This window comes from Hipposideros armiger, unplaced genomic scaffold (genome assembly GCF_001890085.2).
Source record: "Hipposideros armiger isolate ML-2016 unplaced genomic scaffold, ASM189008v1 scaffold_78, whole genome shotgun sequence".
NCBI classification, from domain to species: Eukaryota; Metazoa; Chordata; class Mammalia; order Chiroptera; family Hipposideridae; genus Hipposideros; species Hipposideros armiger.
In genome coordinates this window covers 4,191,021-4,213,814 of record NW_017731428.1, presented here as the reverse complement: position 1 = coordinate 4,213,814, position 22,794 = coordinate 4,191,021, and the positions used below count along the sequence as shown (strand labels likewise).

General features: G+C 39.9%; 2 protein-coding genes across 13 annotated transcripts in view; one reads left to right on the top strand and one right to left on the bottom strand.

Moving 5' to 3' along the window:
* Positions 1-1,020: 1,020 nt before the first annotated feature.
* The window catches only part of RNF139 (ring finger protein 139), a 39,188-nt gene continuing 17,414 nt past the window's right edge, over positions 1,021-22,794 (top strand). The window contains exons 1-3 of one of the 4 annotated variants that reach the window (XM_019643433.1): positions 1,334-1,423; positions 2,318-2,445; positions 15,075-17,139. In XM_019643433.1, coding sequence (XP_019498978.1) covers positions 15,134-16,891 — 1,758 coding nt within the window. In that variant the 5' untranslated portion in view covers positions 1,334-1,423; positions 2,318-2,445; positions 15,075-15,133 and the 3' untranslated portion in view covers positions 16,892-17,139. Of the gene's footprint in view, positions 2,446-5,824; positions 6,323-15,074; positions 17,146-22,794 lie in introns of those variants that run through there. The other 3 variants (XM_019643434.1, XM_019643431.1, XM_019643435.1) reach the window with 3 other exon arrangements.
* Positions 17,576-22,794, bottom strand: part of TATDN1 (TatD DNase domain containing 1) — a 28,463-nt gene continuing 23,244 nt past the window's right edge. For 7 of the 9 annotated variants that reach the window (XM_019643438.1, XM_019643443.1, XM_019643441.1 and 4 more), the window contains 3 exons: positions 22,199-22,269; positions 21,069-21,195; positions 17,576-17,930 (listed from right to left, as the gene is read on the bottom strand). In XM_019643438.1, coding sequence (XP_019498983.1) covers positions 17,828-17,930; positions 21,069-21,195; positions 22,199-22,269 — 301 coding nt within the window. In that variant the 3' untranslated portion in view covers positions 17,576-17,827. Of the gene's footprint in view, positions 17,931-21,068; positions 21,196-22,198; positions 22,270-22,794 lie in introns of those variants that run through there. The other 2 variants (XM_019643440.1, XR_002124104.1) reach the window with 2 other exon arrangements.

The following is a 22,794-nucleotide window of genomic DNA, read 5'->3' as shown; positions in this document are numbered from 1 at the left end:
AAAAATTATTTACCATCTTGATTATAATTCAAATACATTAACATAAAATAAAGGGAGTCAAACAATAGTATGTTATCGGTGAAATAAACAAGGGCAGAAAGTCCACTCAGGAAGCTGTAAGAAAAGTCGGAGACAAGGTCTAGGGCACTGTCACTGGGACAGGAGGAGGGATTCTCTGGGGAACTATGCAACAGGTAAAGCCCATTAAAAACGGAGATGGCTTTATTATGATCACTGAGGACAAGGGAGAGGCGAAAATAAAAGAAAAAGTCCCAGGTGTCTGACGTGAGCCTCTAGGCGACTGGCAGGGGCACTTCACAAGCTAAAGAGCAGTAGGGAGATCACAAGCTGAGTACCTTTTGGAAGTGTTGAATTTGTGGTGCCCCGGAAGAATCAATTATTGTTGCAAGGTGTTAGATGACCTTGGAACAGAAGGTAACCTGGAGAAAAAAATATTTTGTGAGATATGACTCCTCCCATCTCCCACTCAAAATAAAATTAAAGGGAGTTTCCATTTCTCTGGGACCCCGAAAATATTTTCTTTACTGCATCATCGATTTTCTAAAGATTTCCCTAACATAAAAATAACATTTGTTCATCACATGCAATTTGTAACTAGATAAAATGTACAAAAGAAAATGGAATCACCTATAATTGTATCACATAAAGGGAATAACTGTGAATCACTTGTTCATACTTTAGAGCTTGCCCTAATAAACTTGTTTAAATACATAAATAAAAACTATGCCATCATCATTCCAGGTTCACCTCTTTGGATTCGTGAGCAGCACTGAGGAGAGCGCATGAGGGTTCTGGAAGATACCGACTAATTTTCTAAGCCCACACCATTCCTTTCATTGCTAATTTTCCGAACAAGCCATGGTCGACGACAATAAAGGTGGCGGGAGAGGCTTCACCATAGCAACGGCGACGCCATTCGCCAACAAGCGCACCGACATATTTAATTCCGGCCTGCCTGTTCGACGTCACTTCCGCCCCCGGCTCAGCGGCATGCGCGGCTCTCTTCCGGCTGCCGCCGTAGATGTGCTTTGGGCGGTGAGTGGTCCCGGAGAAGAGGGCGTCTCGCGCGGTGAATCCGAGAGCATGTGGGGCCAGCAGGATGGAGCGAGGAGGTGGGAAGTCCGCGGCTGTTGTCGCAGTTGTGACTGAGCCTCGGTTTACTCAGCGATACAGGGACTATCTCGAGAGGGAGAAACTCCTGGATAGACAGCACCGTGTGGAAAAGATGCCGGATGGCACCGTGGCGCTGCCCGTGCTGGGAGGGGCCCTCCCTGCGCAGCACCTGCAGGAGCTGAGGAATCGTGTGGCTCCAGGCAGCACCTGTACGCTAACGCATCTCCTGGATCCTGTTCCTTCAAAGAAGGCCCAGGGTTGTTCACCTGCCCAAAGGCTGTGTCTTGAGGTGAGTCGCTGGGTGGAGGGCCAGGGAGTGCCATGGTCAGCTGAGTTGGAGGCTGATTTGCCCCGATCTTGGCAACGACACGGTAACCTCTTGTTGCTGAGTGAGGACTGTTTCAAAGCCAAGCAGTGGAAAAATCTGGGACCAGAGCTCTGGGAGACTGTTGCCTCGGCACTTGGAGTCCAGCGTTTGGCCAAACGAGGGCGGGTATCACCGGATGGCACTCGAACTCCAGCAGTGACTCTGCTGCTGGGTGACGATGGCTGGGTCGAGCATGTGGCTAACGGGATCCGATATGAGTTTGACATAACCCAGTGTATGTTCTCCTTCGGAAACATCACTGAGAAACTTCGAGTGGCATCGCTGCCCTGCGCTGGACAAGTGCTGGTGGATCTTTATGCAGGAATTGGTTATTTTACATTGCCCTTCCTAGTTCATGCTGGTGCTGCCTTCGTGCATGCCTGTGAGTGGAACCCTCATGCCGTAGTTGCTCTGAGAAATAACCTTGAGATCAATGGAGTCGTAGATCGGTGCCAAATACACTTTGGGGATAACAGAAAACTGAAGCTCTCAGACATTGCGGACAGGGTGAACTTGGGGCTGATTCCCAGCTCTGAAGAAGGCTGGCCCGTTGCCTGTCAAGTGCTTCGAAAGGATGCTGGGGGCATTTTGCATATCCATCAAAATGTAGAATCTTTCCCGGGGAAGAATCTCCAGCCTCCTGGAAGCAGTGAAATGGAGAAGGAGCGTTGGCCTTATCCTCAGCAAATTATGACCAATCATGGGGGAAATGGAGCTACCAGGGATTCTAGGAGAAACGTGCTGTCCACAGCCACCAAGCCAGAGTGGCACAGGTGGGCGCAATTTGCAGAAACTCGCATTGCCACCCTTCTTCAGCAGGTGCACGGGAAACCATGGAAGACACAAATCTTGCACATCCAACCAGTGAAATCCTATGCTCCCCACGTGGATCACGTAGTCCTGGATCTGGAATGCCGCCCCTGTCCTCTGGTTGGCTAGAGAAGGTGGGTCCTGAGACATGAGGATCTGTGTGGAGTGACCTGTAATGCATCAGCTCTGCCGAGTTCTCACCCCTCTTGTCTCCTGGTAATCTATTTTTATAAGTTGTGCCCCTGAAAGCAGGCTCTAGACCAATCCAAATTATTTCATTTGTCTTCCATTGATCACACTGACAAATAAGCTACATATCTGGGAGCAGCAGTGTGGCTCATTGAAATGAGGCCCACCTATGCAATAGAATTCCAAATTCTGACCTCAGTTCTATCTGACCTTGGGTACATGGTTTCAATATTCCTTTGGCCTTGGATTTCTTTATTCACAAAATGAGGGTTTCTTGGAACTGTCTCACATGGCTATTGTCTAATAAGCAGCTGTACCCAGGGTATTGGTTATTTTAGAATGCAAAGACAGTGCTGTTCAAAATCATTCTAACTGCAATATGGAAAATCGACTCCAGGGGGACCAGATTGAAGCAGACCAGTGGGGGAGTTTCTGGGGTTGTCCAGGCATGAGGTGATGGTGGCTTTGCTAGGGGGGTGGCAGTGGGAGGTGGATGGATTTGAGAAATAAAATTGATGGAACTAAGCAATGGAGTCCAAATCAAGGCATTAAAATTTGTTATTATGACTCAGTTCGGGAGGGGAGAGGACAAAAATTACCCTAGTGTGTTAACTCTACTCCCCTACTTTGGCATTCCGAAATGAGTGTTGGGAGGGAGTGTCTTAAATATTAAGTTTATTGTGGTAGAAAAAGGGATAAAAATGACTGTTTTAAATCATAGGGAAACTAGAGTTTCAGTCTTAAGCTTGTGCAATAGCTGCCAATTGCTAGCTATTTTTAACGTTCTAATTAAACTTAGATTTTTAAAGGCCCCAGACTCCCTTTTCATCTTCCTTCCCTGGCTGACAATGTCAGGACCAACACAAGGAGCTAGAGAGAATGTAAGGACGTTCTGCAGTGTTTCAAGCCTCACCTTATGGCTGTATGTCATCACCATTGTTTACTCTTGGAATGACTAATTGTAGAGAATCACTTCTCAGAGCTTTGTTTTGGTGCATTTTGAAGCCCTGTTGGCTTGTTTGCCTGATAAAAGAAACAGGGAAAAGTGTGGCTTTATCAGGATTATGACTGTATCTGGCATATTTGTCTGACTGGGGTTGGGCCGGGCTGCTTGTCCTCACAACAGTGGAAGTAAGGACAGCACTGGTGCTGTTTGTGTTATTCTGCAAATATTAAGTGCCTGTTATATACACGAGTCACAGAAAATATATTCATAAGATATGGTTTATGTCTCTGAGTAGCTCACAACCTAGCAGCCAAAATAACACAAATACTCAACAAATTGGAATACTGTGAAATAAGTGCCATATTAGTGAAAGCATGTTGTAGGAGCAAAGATGGGGGAGAAAAGTTCTGAGAAGTGAATGGGCAAGTCTTCAGAGAGGCAGTTAAGAGCTTAAAAACTGGGTAAAATTTTGGTAAGTGGCAGGGTGGAAATAGATGCTAATTGAAGAAATTAACAGGGTCAGAAGTTTGAATGCTCAGAAAATGTTTGTGACATTGTCATTAGATCAGTTTGGAAGAGGAATCAGTGAGAGATGTGTTGAAGATGTGGATTAAAAAGAACAAGTGTCTTGGACACAGCAAGCCTCCGAAAATGTTAGCTATCATGTGATCCCACCACAGAGGGGACCTCCTTATTTCCATTGCCATCCCACTGAGTGGCCTGTGTTTGCCTTAATCATCTCTTTTACCTACTGTGTTTGTTCTTACTTGTGTATCTATGGCTTTCCTGCCTTAAACTAAAGATGCCAAGCTGGGGCTTGAGCCAATGTGGAGAGGAAGGCAGGGGAGAAACAGTGAGGAAGATGAGTCTGAGAGCCACACATGTCTCGCGGCTGAGGGGTTACCTTCCTTCCATGAGCTGTGGATAGGCAGCACATGAATGAATTCAACCTGATATCTCTCTGTCTATCTATCTCTCTATCATCGCTCTATCTCTCTGTCCTCTATCTCTATCATCTCTATCTCTACCATGTCCTGAGTGTTCAGTGGTGAAAGAAGATTGACATGGACTCTGAAATTTTTAGGGTCCAAGTGATCTGCTTGAATGCCAAGATATCTCCTTCACGATAAAGAACAAATTTTTGCATCTCGCCCACTCATTTGATCAGTATTACTTGGCCACTAAGGAAGTACACCAAGCTCTATAGGCTTCTTTGTGGGAATTCAGAACTTGGGAATATTGCTCTGATTCATATACTGGGTGACAGTTTTCAGTGGGATCCACAGCATCTAAAGGCTCTGTAGCAGGTACAGGCTGCAGTGTGATTAGCCTTGTTACATAGGCTGTTCAATGGAGGAGATTTTATGGGACAATTGTATCTGTGATAAGCAGAGCAGCCCTGGGAGTTTATGGCAAGCTGCAACAGGAGAATCACAAGGTGTAGACTCTTAGGTTTCTGTAGCAAGGCCAGGCCATCTGCAGCAGAGAACCACATGCCATTCAAAAATGAGTCCTTGCATGCTAATGGGCCTTAGTAGGAACTCAGCATCTCATGAGATATCAAGTGACCCTGTAGCCAGAGTTGTCCATCATGAGCTGGGTTTTGTCAGGCCCATCAAGTCAATGCATGGTAAGATGGAAGAGGTACATCTAGAATTGATGACAAGCAGGGTCAGAGGAATTAGGTGCACAGGCAGGTGGCCCAGACTCCCATGTCATACTTACAAGTCTTACACCAATGTCCCTCCCTCAGCTCACAATTATGGCTGCTTGAGAGGCCCTCATGTCTAGCTGAAGGAGGACAAAAAAGCCAGAGCTAAGTTCATTGATGAGGTTTTGTGGAATATAAGTTCAAAACAAAAATAGTCTGCTGCTGCCCTACAGCCCTACTTAGGAATGGCCTTAAGACAGTATTGAGTGGAATCTTCCCAAAAGGCAGAATTCTGGGCAATATTCCTGGTCATACACTTTGTGTGAAAAGAGAATTGGCCTGAAGTAAGAATATACCCTCATGGCAAGTGGCAAATAGGTTGGCTAGTTGATCGGCGGGGGGTAGAGGGGAGGAGGGACGGAGAGAGAGATCAGGGACAAGGGAGCCTGGAGAAGAAGCAGAGGAGACATCTATGGGATTGGGCACAGGAGTAAAGAACTTTGTATTGCATAACAGTGCCTATCAGAGACAATCTTCCATGGAAGAGGAACTCAACAACCAAATAAAAAGACTTGGCCAGTTAACGTCAGCATCTGTAATCATGGGCTACCCCAGCAACGGCATATTCTGATTCCCTGGCGCCGGATTATGACGCCACGGCGGCGCGGTCTCCGCGGTCTCACGTGACCGGGAGCGCAGCCTCGGCCTGGCAAGAGCGGCGAGGCTGAAGCGGGCGAGCTAGGTCAAGATGGTGGCTCTGCGGGCGGGGGAGGCGGGGCATGCTGGGGAGGGAGGAGGGGCCAGGCCGTAGCCAGCCGGAAACACCGACACCCAGAGGCCTCCGGGGAGCTGCCGACGCCGCTTCCTCGGCCGCCGCCGCCTGCTCCAGCTCGAGAGACGAGAGCGGGCGGCGGGGCGGGCCGTGAGACCGGAGAGGAGGGAAGGGCGGAGTCGCCCGCATCAGCCCCCGCCCCTGGCCGTCGTCCCGGGCCCTGCCCCGCGCTGCCCGGCCCGGCCCGCCCAGCCCCGGTGTGGCAGCGGCTTATGGCGGCGGTGGGGCCCCCGCAGCAGCAGGTGCGGATGGCCCATCAGCAGGTCTGGGCGGCGCTCGAAGTGGCGCTCCGGGTGCCCTGCCTCTACATCATCGACGCCATCTTCAACTCCTACTACGATTCCAGCCAAAGCAGGTTCTGCCTCGGGCTCCAGATCTTCCTCCGGCTTCTTGGTAAGGGGAACCGGGTAGCCTGCGTCCCGGGACGGCTCTGCGGACCGAGACGTGCCGAAGGGAGCGGGTGGCTGCGCGCAGGCCGTGGGTCGTGTGTGTGTGTACGTGTGTGTGTGTACGTCTACACACCCCGTTCGTCCCCTACGGGCGCGTCTTGGCAGGCTAGGCGTGGAGAGGAGGTGACACTTGTCTCAGAGTTGACCGCGGAGCCGTGATCCCAGCGCGTCAGCCCCCTCTTGTTTTTTTGCACCTGAGTGAGGGTGGGGAGAAAGCATGGGTGTGTGAGCATGCGGCTCTGCCTGCCGTTTCTCTTGGGCCATGAGTGCTGGCTTACCACGTCGTATGCGACAGCCTTGGAAAAACAGCAACCCTGCGTGTCCCTATCTCGCCGTGTGTGACCTTGGACATGTGCTAAAGCCTGGGCCTCAGTTTCCTTCTTTCCAAAATGCAGAGTACTCGTTTGTTGTCAGCTTCTGTATCCACGGGGTCCACATAATGGTGAAGTGTCTGCAGTAAACGACAACCAAACGGGAGAGAGAGCGTTTCGAACGTTAGACCTTGAAACCATTACCAAAAATTCTTATGAAGAAGACCATATTTATAAAGAGTCCTAAAATTTTTCATGAGTAATGTAGAGGTGTTGACAATGATTATAAAAACGTGGATAGAAAGTGATGCGACTTTTCCAATAAAAGACTTCTGATAATCGGTGTTTTTGTTGCATATGAACGCAGTGTTGAAAAGCATCTTAAGTTCCACTCTTCATCTTCACGTTCATCATTGGAGTGACAAGAATGCGTAAAAAAATTTTTTTAAGTAATTAAAAAGATGGCAAATTTGGTTGATTAAGTAATTCTTGTGATCTTTGAAGTGTTGCTGAGGGCTGGCTTATGGTAAGATCTTTACCAAGCTTTTCTGATTTATGAGCCATCTGTTGCTTTATTCCTACAAAAAAAAAGTGGTAATGTTTTGTTCTTAGTAATAACTAGCAATGCTTTACATTTGTTTGGTACTTGACTTTTGCAAGGCATTTTCGCTGGTATTACCTAAGCTAATATCTAACTTGCTAACATCCCTCAACGGTGGGTGGTATTCTCATTTTACAAAATGAGGCAACAGGGTCATAGAGGTCATGTTTTGTTTTTGATTCACAGCAGGTAAGTGGTTGCCAGAGCCTAGGCTTAAAAACCTTCTGACTTCAGTGGGGTTCGCTTTCCTCACTGTCCTTCTTGGCACAGCTGCAGTCCAGATACAAAATGGTATAGTAATGATTATAGACTAGATCTTAAAACAAACAGATGTGAATATGCTGTTCTTCACCACAAGACTTACCAGTAATCCACCAGCTTCTTAATTTCAGCCATTCCTACTTACCAGTGCAAAAGTGTAATGCCTTCATATTTGTGGCAAAAATGGAGTTGTGTGATTTTGTAATGGATACAAATATCAAACACGTGAAACTAATGTTATACACCTGAAACTAATGTAATACGTCAATTATACTTCCATTTAAAATAGCATTAGCTAGCTGTAATGTTTCACACTTAACATATTTTGTTTAATTTTGACAGTCATGGGTACAGTGAGGTTAGTATTCAAATGAAATTAATAAGAATGGCGACCTGTTGGGAAGGCATTTTATTCCTGCCAGTTAGAAGTCACTCATCATGATCATAAATTCACAGGCAGTTATTTATTTCAGTATAGAAAGAGGGTCCCAGCTGAGCCTGACAGACTGTTGTCCGTCCCCCCTGCCCTCCCTGGAGAGCGCAGACTTCTAGGGCACTTTATCAGATTTGGGATAACCAATTGCTGTTTTGGGGACTAAATAATCACATGTGACATGGACTCAAGGATGAGTTGCGGGGGGGTTCTCCCCATTTCTGCTTTGAGAAGAGTCCATGGGTAGAGAAGGAAAAAAATGGAACCGTGTTTGAGAGGATTCCCGTGTTCATTCCCCAGATAGTGCAGCCGCTGCCTTGAGTGTTCGTGTGGCAGGTAACTGCAGAGCCTCTGAGAACCCCTTTGGGACTAGATGCTTTAATGCAGTGGTCTCAGAATTGAGCTTCAGGCTAGAGAGTTTTAAGGAAAAGGAGGATTTCTCTTAATTAAATCATTTGCGGTTTAAGAACATTGAACAAATTAATCTGGTATTTTTCCTTTTACTCTCTCCAAGCTTCTTATTTTTGTAGTAAATCACAGAAGTTTGTATTTGACAAATTAAGGGAGAATGAGACCTCAGGCGATTTACTTAGCTGCCCTGTCCCTCCCTTTTTCTATCTACCTTCTTAAAGATGGACAACAATGGTCTCTCGCATAGGGTGTTAAGGACAATAAATGAGATAGGATGTAAACTCTTAGAACAGTACCTGGGACCCAGTAAGAGCTATTTAAATGTTAGCTTTTAGTAAGCTTGATAACTTTAAAAAAATATTTTAATACATCAATTAAGACCATACTGTGTTAACAGATATTTTGATCTTTTGAAGGCATCAGTGAAATGTGGGTGTGTTTATTTGAAAATTTTGATTTCAGAATAGTTTCTGGGTCAAACTTTGTGAGAAATACAGACTATTTCCCGTCTATCATGGGAAAGACGCTCCTTACATTATGCCAATGTAATTATGCTAATTTTTAATATTTGTAAGTGATAACATTTCTTAAAAACTTGTTTTGGTACTAAAAAAATCACCCTGAATTAAAACAAATGTCTTGAGTATTTGAGGCCCATTCAATGAAGCATCTTATGTTGTTATTGAAAGTGACAGGTTTATGTGTAAAAGATACCAAAGGATAGTTGAAATTAATTGTTCTACCTGTTTTTTTTTCATAATTGTAGACCTCTCAATATACTACTGTATATATAAATCAGAACTCAGTCTCACCCTTTTCTTTAAAATGCATTTATAAAAATGGAAATCTGTTTTCTAAGTTAAAAGCATTACCAATGTTATATGTGGCGCGTCCAAAGAATTTACTCCCTTCCCCCTACAATAGAGTACTACAACTGTACTTTCATTTGGTATAAAACTAATAATGAGAATTTCAGGTCAGAAAGCATCTCATTTTGGAGATCTAGATAAAGTCATATCACAATATATAGAATATTAACAATATTAAGCTATTCTTAGGAGGTGTTAAATGCTAAATGAAATGCAACCCAGTGCAGCATAATGCTGAATTAGCAAATCTAAATCTGAGGCAGAAAATGCAAGCATAGGAGTTTGTTCTAATAGTATTACTCATATAATGATACTTCACTGAAGTGGAAAGGCCTTTTCTAAACGTAAAAGAAAATCCATGAATTACAAGGGCAATTTTTGATAAATGAAAAACTTCTTTATGACCAAACTTAAAAAAAAAAATTCTTAAAAATGACACACAGAGGGGAAAATACTTGCATCATATGAGATTGAAGTCCTTGTAAAAATTTTTACTCTGTCAATAAGAAAAATTTTATACTCCTAGAGGAAAGTGGGCCCAGGATAAGCAGTTCACAGTAAATGAAATGCAGATGTTTAAAGAAATACAGTGAAAACCAAATTTCACTTATCAGATTAGTGAAGAGTTCAAAGTTTGAATAGAAACTAGTCTGGCAAAGCTATGGAGAAATAGGTCAAGTTATACAATTTTGGTAGGCTGTTACTTCTGTGTGAAACCATATGGTGCTATCAACTGAAATTCATCATATTCCTTTTGACTCACAATTCCAGTTTTAAGAATTTGACCTAAAGATACAGGTTGTACTTGTACAAAGACTATGGGGTAAGGATATTCATTGCAACATTGTTGGTAATAAGAAAACAACAAATTGTTAATCTAAATGTCTATTAAAGGGGAACCTGTTCAGTGTATTAGGTTTAGCCATACAATAAAGTTGTTGAAAAGAATGAGATAGTTATTTTTGGTGCTGTAGAAAACTCAGAAAATCTATGACATGAAAAAACAAAGTGAAGCAGCAGTAGTTATGACTGCATAGGGATAGACTAGAGATTCTCAGCAGTGACACTACTGGCATTTTGGACAGAATAATTCTTTGTTGAGGGGGTGTGGCTGTTCTGTGAATTGTAGGATTTCTAGCAGCATCTATGTCCTCTACTCATTAGATACCAGTAGCTCCCCCTTCCCTCAGTTGAGACTGCCAAAAAAACGTGTCTAGATATTGCTAGATGACTCCTCGGGGAGAAGGGGGTATAAGGTCCTGGTTGAAAACCACGGAGATAGACAAATAGACCAATAGCACAGAACAGAAAACCCAGAAATAGACCACCCCTGTATATATAGAAACTTGATGTGTTTCAGAGGTAGAATTGAAATACACTGAGGTAAATAAATACACACTGTTCAATTAGTGGTCATTTAGTTATCCATATGGAAAAAATTATACTGCATTGCTACCTCACTTTAATATAACAGTTCTAAGTGGATATCTAAATGTGAAAAGCAGAACTTCAACATTTTTAGAAGAAAATATAGAATGTTTTATTTTTTTTAACCCTAGAGTAAGGGAAAATTCTTTAAAAAAATATAAAAGCAAATGTATAAAAGATTGATAAATTCAATGATATTAAAATTAAAAACCTGTTAATCAAAAGACACATCAAAAAAGTGAAAAGATGAGCCACACGCCTGGAGAAGATGTTTGCATTGCAGATAACTGACAAAGAATTTGTAGTTAGAATATTTTTTTAAATGTCTGTGATTCATTTAGGAAAAACAGCTTCATAGATAAATGGAAAAAAATAAATTGGCAGGTCTCAGACAAAGAAACACAAATGGTCAGTAAATCGGGGGATGCCCTTTTTGATAAGTACTCAGAAATGTAAATTTTTCAGTAGGTAAAAAAGAGGAAAATCCCCTAAGAGTGAGTAGGATCCCCTTTGAGTAAAAAGCCAAAAAGAGTGTGTGTTTATGAATGTTCGTTTATTGATGCATAAACTAGGTTTATTTATTTAATACCTATACCAGTTGACTTTTTTATATCATGTTCACATAGTTCTTTTTAATAAAAACATACTTGTTTAAAATGTTAGTTTAAAAGCAAAAGTTGATTTTTGTTAAAAAACTTAAAATACTCTCTTTTTAACCTAAAATGAGAAGTTGGATAGAAAAATTTTATTTATGCTACAGTTTATCAAGTACACCTACCAGGTTAACATTTAAAGATATATAATGTTTTGTTTTCATTGCCTTGCATTTCATTGGTTAGGGCTCCCTTCAGAGAAGGTAGTTATAACATATATTCCTGGCCTCCATCTTCATTGTGTCCAGCATTGAAATGTTTTTCACAGCTTTTAAAAGATTGTTTGAAAGATATTTAAGGTAACTGGAGACTTGTAAATGTTGTGCCTTATTTCCTTCTAGTTTTTAGGCCTAAATTTCCAGAAAAAGTTAAGGGTGTGAACGGACTTTCCCCATAAAAGAGTTAAAAACACTTTGTTGTATAACTTGTGGTGTTTTGTTGTTGTGTTTGTTTTTGTTTGCTTATTTTTGGTAATACAAATGGTAAAGGCCCTGAACTCTTTCATGAATTGAGTTCATATATAGCTCAAAAGCTCCTGAAATGATTTTGATACCTGCCTCTTTTCCTAACTTGCGAACTGTAGTGAAACTCTAATTCCTGGAGAACTGGATACCTGAGTTTTGATTTCAGCTGATTCTATTTTCCAGTGTCCCAAGGTGATTTTTTTTTATAAAGCAGCATTTATGTGTAGCCTTGATTACTTAGGGAGGTTACTCTGAAATGCTAATGAGAAACTATCCCTCGCCTTAATTTTCTTAGGCCTACAGAATAAATATCAAGGGTTTTATGTCTGAAGTTGTGAAAATGGCAACAAAACTTTGATATTATTGACAACACTCCCTAAGGGCCACAGAGGGAATGTTCAGAGACTTGTACTTGGAGAGTTGACTGTTTTTCTGTGACATGAGAGCTGATTCTTCTACATTCCTTACATAGGAACTTGAGTAGAAAAGAAAAATTTAAGAACCTCATGTACATGCAAACTTTGGGTAGGAATTAAGCAGTTTTATACTGTTCTTCAAATATTTAGTCATTGTTACATCTTAGGGGTATAATTTTAGTCAAGAAATAGTATCATGGTTACTTGTTAGGACAGACACATCTGACCTTCGTGAGGGTAGTCTCACTACATTATGTGCCTACCATCCTCCCTTTTTTCCTTTGGTACATTTGCGTAAAACACAATGGCACTTTTTCTCCAGACATATTCTAAAACCCAAATCGTTCATTCCTTTGTACGTAAAAATAAGCTTCAGGGAAAAAAGCGATCAGAATAAAAATGACTGGTTATAAGTTACAGCAAAGTTCATGAATATTCACAAGTAAAGATTAATTTACCACTTTGTGAATAGCAAGTTGACAAAAATAATTTACAGCCCCTGCTTGAATTTCTGCCTTTTAAGTGGCATAAAATAAAATTGAACTTATTTTGCTTTTATGTTGACTCATTACGAGATTAGTTTAAGCTTTGTCTCAGGAAAAATACTGACATTTGTTTTTCAGTGTAGAGAAAATAAGATTGCATATGGCATATAGTGGCTGAGTCAGTTCCCTTTCCTGTTACCTTTCCTGGAAAAGGTTTCCAATCCTGCTCAAAAAAGGTCCATTTTGTATTAAAAGGGCCTCTACCTAGTTGTCAGCTCTGTGGGAAACGAGTCTGGGAATCAGTCAGGTGGCTCTTATGCAGAGGTTTATGTAGCTTCTAGGTGATTGTTCTTTTGTTCTCCTTTTTACAAAATGACTTGACACATTGGCACAGGACAAATTTTAGTTCATGGGCAGTCATCATTTAGAGGAACTAGTCCTTACTTTTACATGCAATGGGTTATGAAATGCCTCCACTGTCATATGCAATGTCTTTCTTGATTACATGCTGAAATAAGACAGGTAAATGGATGTGTAATTTGGAGTTTGTCACTTTTTCTGTATACCAACCTCTGGTTTCTCAGCTTTGCTTTGCCTCTTCATAAGTTTCAATTTCCAAGTGGGCTGCATTTTGTGCTTGATTTTAAAAACATCCAGAATTCAACAGAAACATTTAGTTCCCCAATAAATACTAATTGTATTTATTTTCTACGAAACATTTTGGGAAACCATAGATGTACAAGGTAGGACCCTTGCTTGCTATCAAGGACACATTCTATTAACAGGGTAGATAATACCTACTCAGGTGACTATATAGTATCAGGTAGTATATGAATATTAGGCGTTTCACCAAGTTCTGTAGGTACGTATGCTGAAGGGACAGTCACTGTCAGAGAAAGTGAGTCCTAAGATGGCTAGGATTTGAACAGGGATTTGTGAAGTTGGTGGGGCGATCATGCAGAGCAGAGAAGAATGAATGCAGCTGCATTTATGGCAGAGAAGGGTGTGTTTGGGAAAGAAGTCTGGAGCTCTGGTGTGTGGGTTGAGAGGAATATCACTCCAAAGCAAATTGGATCCTTGAATGCTAGGACAAGGAATGTAGATTTTAGTTGGTAGTAATTTCAGAGCCGCTGCAGTATTTTGAGCAGAGAAATGACGAAAGGCAGTTTGGTGATGGCTTGTAGATGGATTTGGACATGATGAGTTTTTAGAGGCAAAGGAACAGGTTGGTATCACTGAGAAAAGGAAGATAATAGGTGTTAGTAGAATTTGGCAACTGTCAAGTTTGAGGGTGTGGGGCTAGAAGGTACCATTAAGACAATTAATAATGGTGGTACCTTAATTGAAATTGGAAATCAGAAGGAAAAGGCATTTTTGAGGGAGTTAGGATTTAGAAATGTTAAGTGTTGCCATTGTAACCTTGAAGTGGAACTAGGTGAATATTTGGGTGTTTCCATGCGTGAAACTTTGGATAATGTTTATTGTAATCTATTTAAAAATGTGTCAGACTACAAAAAAAGATGGTGCTGGGTACACATCAGATTACACACTGGTTGCATATGGAGTGGGGATGGGGAGGATTAATTACCATCTTTAAGATGTTTTGGTTTTCTGAATGTTACTTTTGTAACTTGAAGAACAATAAAAAGGGTTGACTATTTGGAGAAAAAGATTCAGTAATGTATAGGGAAAAGGGAACTTGGAGGACATTCCTGAAATTTGCAAGGAATTATGTAGAGAAAAAGAAAAAAAACAAAACAAAACCTTGGACCCAAGGGAGAATGCTCAAATTTGAGGAGCAGGAAAAATAGGAGCCAGCAGGAGCTCACAGTTTGAGGAAAAGGAGGAATTAGGTGTAAGTATAAAACTTAAATTCGATTTCTTAAAGAACACTTTTAAGAAAAAGAATTCTAAGATTTAATAGGAACAGATGTTTCCCATTTTGGTTATTTTTAATTCTAATGTTTTTGTAATATAATTATTTTAAATACTTTTAATGATTATGAAATTATAAAGGACATGTTCTTTCAAGATTTTAAAACTTGTTAAAATGTACATATCACTGCAAACTCATCTTGAAGATAATTTAGTCATCTGGTGCCTGGATATATAGTACTACTTGAATTACTTTGGAAATTAGAAAATAAAGGTTAAGGTCTTCAAAAATGATTTGTTTGGTTTGTCCTGTTGAACTCGGACTTTACGAAACCTTTTTTGGGCCATTAGCCTAAATTGTGTTGAGGTTTAGTGTTTGAATTTTGAAAATGTTCGTATTTCCTAATTAAAGGAAGAATAGAACTATTAGTGGAAAAACAGTCTTAGAAATGTTTCATTCAAATGACCTTTCCTTTTTTGTTTTTTCAGGTATATTTGTATCCAGTATTGTTCTGATATTGTCACAGCGATCACTTTTCAAGTTTTACATGTACAGCTCAGCCATTTTATTAGCTGCAACTTCAGTGTTGGTAAATTATTATGCTTCTTTGCACATTGACTTCTATGGTGCCTACAACACATCAGCTTTTGGAATCGAGCTGCTTCCTCGGAAAGGGCCCTCGCTGTGGATGGCACTCATTGTTCTACAGCTCTCATTTGGGATTGGATACATTACATTATTCCAAATTCATTCCATCTACTCACAATTAATCATTTTGGATCTCTTGGTTCCTGTAATAGGCTTAATCACAGAGCTGCCATCACACATCCGAGAGACTTTAGTTTTCACTTCTTCCTTGATTCTCACATTAAACACAGTGCTTGTCTTGGCAGTGAAATTGAAGTGGTTTTATTATTCCACACGCTATGTTTGCCTTTTAGTGAGGCACATGTACCGGCTTTATGGATTCCAGTTATTACTGGAGGACACGTGGAAGAGGATTCGCTTCCCAGACATACTGAGAGCCTTCTGGCTCACACGGATCACAGCTCAGGCTGCAGTGTTAATGTACATTTTAAGGATGGCAAATGAAACGGAGTCCTTCTTTATTTCTTGGGATGATTTCTGGGACCTCATTTGCAATCTTATAATTAGTGGATGTGACTCGACACTAACTGTGCTGGGCATGAGTGCGGTCATTTCCTCAGTAGCCCATTACTTGGGCCTTGGAATATTGGCCTTTATTGGATCAACCGAAGAAGATGACAGGCGCCTTGGCTTTGTAGCACCTGTTTTATTTTTTATTTTGGCTCTCCAGACTGGTTTAAGTGGGCTGAGACCGGAAGAGAGACTTATTCGCTTAAGTAGAAACATGTGCCTTTTATTAACTGCAGTTCTGCATTTCATCCACGGAATGACAGACCCGGTATTAATGTCTCTCTGTGCCTCTCACGTGTCATCCGTTCGTAGACATTGCCCTGTGCTCTTTGTCTCTGCCTGCCTGTTTGTTCTTCCTGTTTTACTCAGTTATGTTCTTTGGCATCACTACGCACTAAACACGTGGTTGTTTGCCGTGACGGCCTTTTGTGTGGAACTCTGCTTAAAAGTAATTGTTTCTCTCACTGTTTATACTCTCTTCATGATTGATGGTTACTATAATGTCCTCTGGGAAAAGCTTGATGATTATGTCTACTATGTTCGTTCAACAGGCAATATTATTGAATTTATATTTGGAGTGGTCATGTTTGGAAATGGGGCTTATACTATGCTTTTTGAGTCAGGAAGTAAAATTCGGGCTTGTATGATGTGTCTACATGCATATTTTAACATCTACTTACAAGCAAAAAATGGCTGGAAGACGTTCATGAATCGTAGGACTGCTGTTAAGAAAATTAATTCGCTTCCTGAAATAAAAGGGAGCCGCTTACAAGAAATAGGTGATGTCTGTGCAATCTGCTATCATGAGTTTACAACATCTGCTCGTATCACTCCGTGTAATCATTATTTCCATGCACTTTGTCTTCGGAAATGGCTGTACATTCAAGATACTTGTCCCATGTGCCATCAAAAAGTATACATCAGTGATACCAAGGATAATTCAAATATGTCTAACAACAATGGATTTATTGCACCCAATGAAAACCCAGAGGAAGCTGGAGGAGAGGCAGCTGCTGCTGAATCCGACGGGGAACTGAATGACGACGACAGCACCGACTGTGACGACGATGTCCGGAGAGAGAGGAACGGAGTGCTTCAGCACACCGGCATAGCAGGCGAAGAACTGATTCAGGACGACTCTGACTAAAGTACCATTTACTAATCATTGAAGTATTTAAAATTCAGTTCACCCAAAATGAAGTAATATGCTTCACTTCAGTGTAACCAAGCACAAAAACAGTATCAATGTTGAAATCTGTGAATGGTTTTCCGTTTACTGTGATGTGCTACTGTAAATATACCTCTTTAATTACTTCTGGTCTCTTTGGTGACCTGTTTAAATTTGTGTACATTATTGTACATAGAATAAAATGTTTTCATGTTTTTATGACAAAATTTGAACAAATAGCTTTTTAATAGATGTAATGATAATACGGTGCGTCAGCTGTGCCAAAGATTCCTCAATGAAAGTGTATAATGTATCTGACTCTCAACCCTAGTATTTCTTTAGTTAATGGGAGGATGAAAGTGCAAATCAGAGGAAACCATATTAAGTCAAGGAAATAAAATAATTTGGACCAGAGGATAAAGGCATATGTTTTGTAGGATACAGGCTACATGTATTTTATAAACTAAGGAAAAAGGAGGCTTTCAGATGTGATTGAGACACTTTCTGAAATTTGAGAGTAGCATTACAGTTGAGCTGAGTTTGAAACGCATGGTTCAGAGACCAAGAGTTGAGAAATAGGCTTTTATCAACTAAACTTTGGTAAAAACCAGAATGTGCTGTTTAATTTTGATGTGAAAATCAGTATATTTGTTAGCCATTCTGTTTGTAGCGTTGACATAAAGTTGTCCTCTTGGACTTTTGAAGAGATTACAAAATTAAATACTTGGAGGTTTTGTTTTAAGCTAAGATATGAAGTGACATTTAAGAAATCCTGATTTGTCTTTGGATAAAAACGAAGGGGATGATGTATAGTTATGTAGAAGACCTTTTAGAACAACTTCCAGAGAATTTCTTTATTGAAACTTCCAGTAAATTTTACCATGAAATATTACATATGTGATGGAACATGGAAGATTACATGCCAGGAAAAAATATTTTAATGGTGTTGTTATATAATGTGTTGGCCAATTCCAGTGGATCCTCATCTCTCACTGCTGACATTATCTCCAGAATTTGACTAAAACAAAACAAAAATAGATGGTTAAATTTCCAATTTCTGTTTTAAAGGTATTTATCTTTTTCCAAGTAAAGATACTGTACTAGCACCTTTAGTAAGCTTAAACAGGTATTCAAGTTTTCAGCACTAGCAACAGGAAAGTTTTAACTGCTAGGATATGTAAAACAGTAGAGACAGATTTCTGGGGTAGTCTTGCATATAACTATAGAGCCAATATCGAGGTTCAAACCCATTACAAAACCAGCCTGTGTTATGTGTCCCACAATTAGGGAATAAACCCAGTGGAAATGAAGAGTCCTCATGTAATGGGTCATCATTACATATTTATCAGTGGGTCATGATGAGCTTTTAAAAAATCAAAGGTCAGAAAAGGAAAAGTGCACTGCACTTAGGGAAGTACTGTTTCATTTTGTTTATATGGACATGGAGTACTGCGTCACAATGTAGGTCATATTGCGGGGAGAGTAAAGTCTGAAAGCCAGTCCTAAAGGACAGCAAGACACTGCGGCACGACGACGACAGCCAAGGAAATTAGAAGTTATTTACTTGGAACAATGTATGTATTGAGGGTGAGGTGCTTTATCTCTACCTGTACTTTTTCCCCCCAAGAATATAGCTCAGGTGTCAATCTTTCAGTTTCTCTGCCCAGAATAATGATAATTATCAGTAGTGTTTTCTAGCAATATTATATATAGATAGAATATTTTATACATGAATTAGAAAGTTCTAAAGTCAAAATTAAACATTTAAATAGTCCTTGTCTTAACCTTTATGTTCCCTTCATCAGTTTCTCAAATATAAATAACTAAAGGAATGAGGGACGAAGATCAAAGATTAACTGGAAGTTTTTTACTCTATAAAAGTAACACAAAAGCCTTGCTTATTAATCTATATACTAAACGAACTGACTATACTAAATTTTTGTTATCTGACAGTCAAAATGTACTAAAAGCAAATCTAACATTTAAATTGACACTAAAGATCCACTTTTCTTAGTAAACTACAGAGTTTTCCTCTATTAACTACTTGGAATTGGCACTTACATGTGTATACTGTGAGATCAATGTGACTCCTGCCACCCATCCCCCTTCCAGTCCTCCACACCGACACCAGTTATAGCTTTAAAACAAAACAAAACAAAAACCTGCCACTTTCCTGCTTAAAATCCTTTGGGTCCTGATAAAATCTGGACTATGAAGGCTCGAATACAAGAGCCTCACAATCTGGCCTCTCCCTCTGCCTTCCCAGACTTATCACTTACTGTGCACCCTACTTTCTGCCTCACTGAGCTCACTGTTCCCCTGCAGCAGGTGGCCTTTGCTCAAGGTGTTTGTCTTGGTCTGGCTTCACTCCCAGTTAGAAAACAGCTGAAATGTCACCTTAGTTCTCTTATTTCCCCTCAAGGCAGGCAGCTGCTGCCTCCTATGGTCCCAGTCACATATTCATACCTCTGGACCAGCACCATCTGGGGTTATTGGGCAGGGATCCTTGTCTGCCTCGTTTCATGCCTTACTCACAGTGCCTGGCACAAGTACCTACTGGTGGGTGGATGAGGGCAAGGACTGGCGTGACTCTTCCGTGTAGCCTCAGTAACCGGACATATGGCAAGAGCTCAAAAATGTGTGTGAAGGAATTTCACATCTAAAAGGAAAGTTCTCTATACAATTAATGAAAACAGAACTGTTAAAAGAATTTGATAAGGACTTTGTAAGTAGGAATTTTAACTTGCTAATTAGTAATTAAATTAGCCTAGAAGCGTGTGTATTTTTGAAATGAGGTTTAAAATTTTCAGTTTGCAAATGTTACTTTTCCCAAGCTTTTCCTACTCAGAACTGGTTTTCATGCTTGCAGTTCTGTTATCAAGCCTTTTTAGTTCTTAATTGTCTGCATATAGAAACACCTTAAAATTTTGCCTTGCAAATGTGTAGCTATACTTACTTAACATTAGTTATATTTAACATTAAGGTGTATAGAAAACTAACCTGGATACACTGTTGGCAGCCTTCTTCAAGGCTGGTTGCTGGAAAATACCCATTTCTTATCTCTAGTGTCCTCTTAAATCTCCAAATAATTACTCAGAAATATTGTCTGCTGACTAAATTTGTGAGTACCTACATTTCATAAAAATTACAAATGATTCCTTACTAAGCAGAATTTTTATATATATTCCTCATCCTATGGGTTTTAAAACATTGGGTTTAAAAGTATGCCAATACCAGCATATTAATAAAGGAAAAGAATCTTTCTGATGTTTTTACAGAATAACTCACTTTTCTGCCTGCTGAATTTAGATCTGGTTTACCTAATACTCTTACCTGTTAAAAACTACTTTAAAAAAAAAAAAAAGATGGTGCATATGGAAGGAATTATTACAATCTAAAAGTAACAATCCAATATTAATTTTTATGAATGTGTTCTAAATATGTTCAATTGCCTGAACTGGTAAACTGTACTAGATTGATACAGTCTAGATTTCAATTTATGTGCTTGTGTAAACAAAAGAAAGTAGATGATGTCCCCATTAAAATGATATAACTTTTCCTGTAAATTATGCTCTCCAACTCCTTGACAGTTAGGTGGTGAGACAGCCCTCTTTTCCCATGAACTATACATTATAATGAAAAAATGATTCTGAATTGCTGTTTATTAGGAAATAAAATTCTGTAAGTTCTGCCTTTTTTGGTTGGAAAAAAGGAATCCTCTCTATAACTTGTCCTTTTGTTCAGAGGCTTCAAGAAATGTGTTATTACTTAGGTTTATGCAGGTTGTCAAATCATTTAAAATGCCAAGGTTTCCTGCTAAGTGTTTTTATAACCATCAGCAGGGAGGTTCATGAGAGCAGAACCTAAACCAGGTCTATGGTATGGAGCTTTTTAAGATCTCCCTCTCCTCCAAATTGACAAATGACCAAAATCATGTGTTCTCACCGCTGCATTAAAACCACTTTTGGTAGAGAGGATACAAAAGAAGCTGGAAACAGAACAATTCAGACACAAATTCCTCCAAAACACTGCCTTAAAATGTGAAGTTTGATCTGAACTTCACCCAACTTGAATTCTGTCCCTTGAGTTCATTTTGTAAGTAGCATCTGGCAGTTGATTTTAATGTTTCTGAAGACCATGAAAACAAAATACTTACATTATGTGGCAGGGTTCATTTCTGTCTTTCAAACAGTACCCATTTTCCCACTTCTTTTTGGTAGGAAAGGAAGTTTTTATGAATTTTGAACCAGCATGTGTACTTTTGACTCCACACCAAGGTGCATCTAGAGTTAGCAAAGAGAAGTCTCTTAGGAGGTTTAACTTCCTAAAGTACTTTTTAATGAACATTATCAAACTAATATGTAACCTCTAAAATATAAGGCATGATTCAGCTTCAAACAGGGCAAAAAGCAACAGAAAACAGGTCTAAGAAAAAGCACAATATGGAACTGTACAAATTCTTAAATGCTTTACAAGACTCACTTTCTTTCTACCAGCACTGTTGGTGTATGACATGCTTTAAAAAAAGACCTAAAGCTAAAAGAAATATAATTGTACCATGAATACATTTGGGTTAAACTTCTATATTGCCTCTGCTGAGGGTGAAACAGTGGCTTCCAATATTGGGGTTATTCATTAACCTATTTCCTTAATTAAGAATTATGATGGCTTACACATTTCACAAGCATTGTACTTTTAATGAGCTCATTTAGTTTTCACTACTCCCCAAGGAAATAAATGTGTGTTTTTTTTCAAAATGGCTCACTTCTGGCGTCACTAAAAAAGTCCACGTGTATAAGGAGACTGTTGAGTTCCGCAGAAGGATAAAAATTTTAGCTTCTAACCTTGTTTTATTTTAAGAGGCAAAAGATTAATTTTGAAAATTTTTGTACTAAGCCAATTTGATGTAAATTTCTGCACTTTATTTAAAAAGTATTGTAGAATTAAGCCGTTACAAAGAAGACACGGTGTAAACAAATGTGAATGGTTTTTGAAACCCTGAGGTAAAATAGGCTTAGTTAAGATTCCTTGTTCATTCAATAAAATATTCAAAACTACAACTTTCTTAGTTACTGATATCTCCTTTTAAGTGCTTAGGCTTTGTCAAACTTCTAAAATTGAAAAAAACCACATCAATATTTTTTTCATCAATTGATGACCCCCAAAGGTTTTCTGCAAAGTATAATTGTTGAGGTTGAATATGCTATTTTAAAATATTTGTTCACTTTTCTGTAGCTCTTTTTTGGGATGGTTTAATAGGAAAATTTAAAGTTCTAAAAAACTTACCAGTCTCAATCATTAATTTTTCACTAGGTATTGATTTCAAAACTTCCAAATTAGCCTCAGTTTTCAGTGAGCTTAAAAAAAGATTTATATGTACATATATAATTAAAAGGTGCATTAATAAAGAATAACATTTTTTCATATTATAAACGTGTCTAAAACATCACAAAACTAACCCAAAATCACAAACCAAACTTTGGCCACAATGTCTATACACCCCTGTATTTGCACATTCCTATTAAACACAAATTTTAACTTCCAAGGGCTGAAAGTCTTTTTAAAAGAAAGGGTTTATTATTAGGCCATTGCTAGCAAGAAAAAGACCAGCTCCTGGGCCTGAAGTCAAAACAGCACCTTCTTGGAGTTGAGCATTTTCACAGATCACGGAGGGGCTGTGGTGGTGGGGCAGGATGGAAGTTGTTCTGAAAGAATTTACATTGTCTATAGGTAAAGGGGTGGGAGAGGGTGAGGCAGGGCCAGCTCTGGGACAGGCACACAGTCTGCAAGGAACAAGTGTCTGCTCCTGTGCTCTGGCTGTGGGCCAACAGATTGGATGGAAGGAAGCAGCAGAGGCTCCTGGGGCCCCGTGGCGCCTGGCT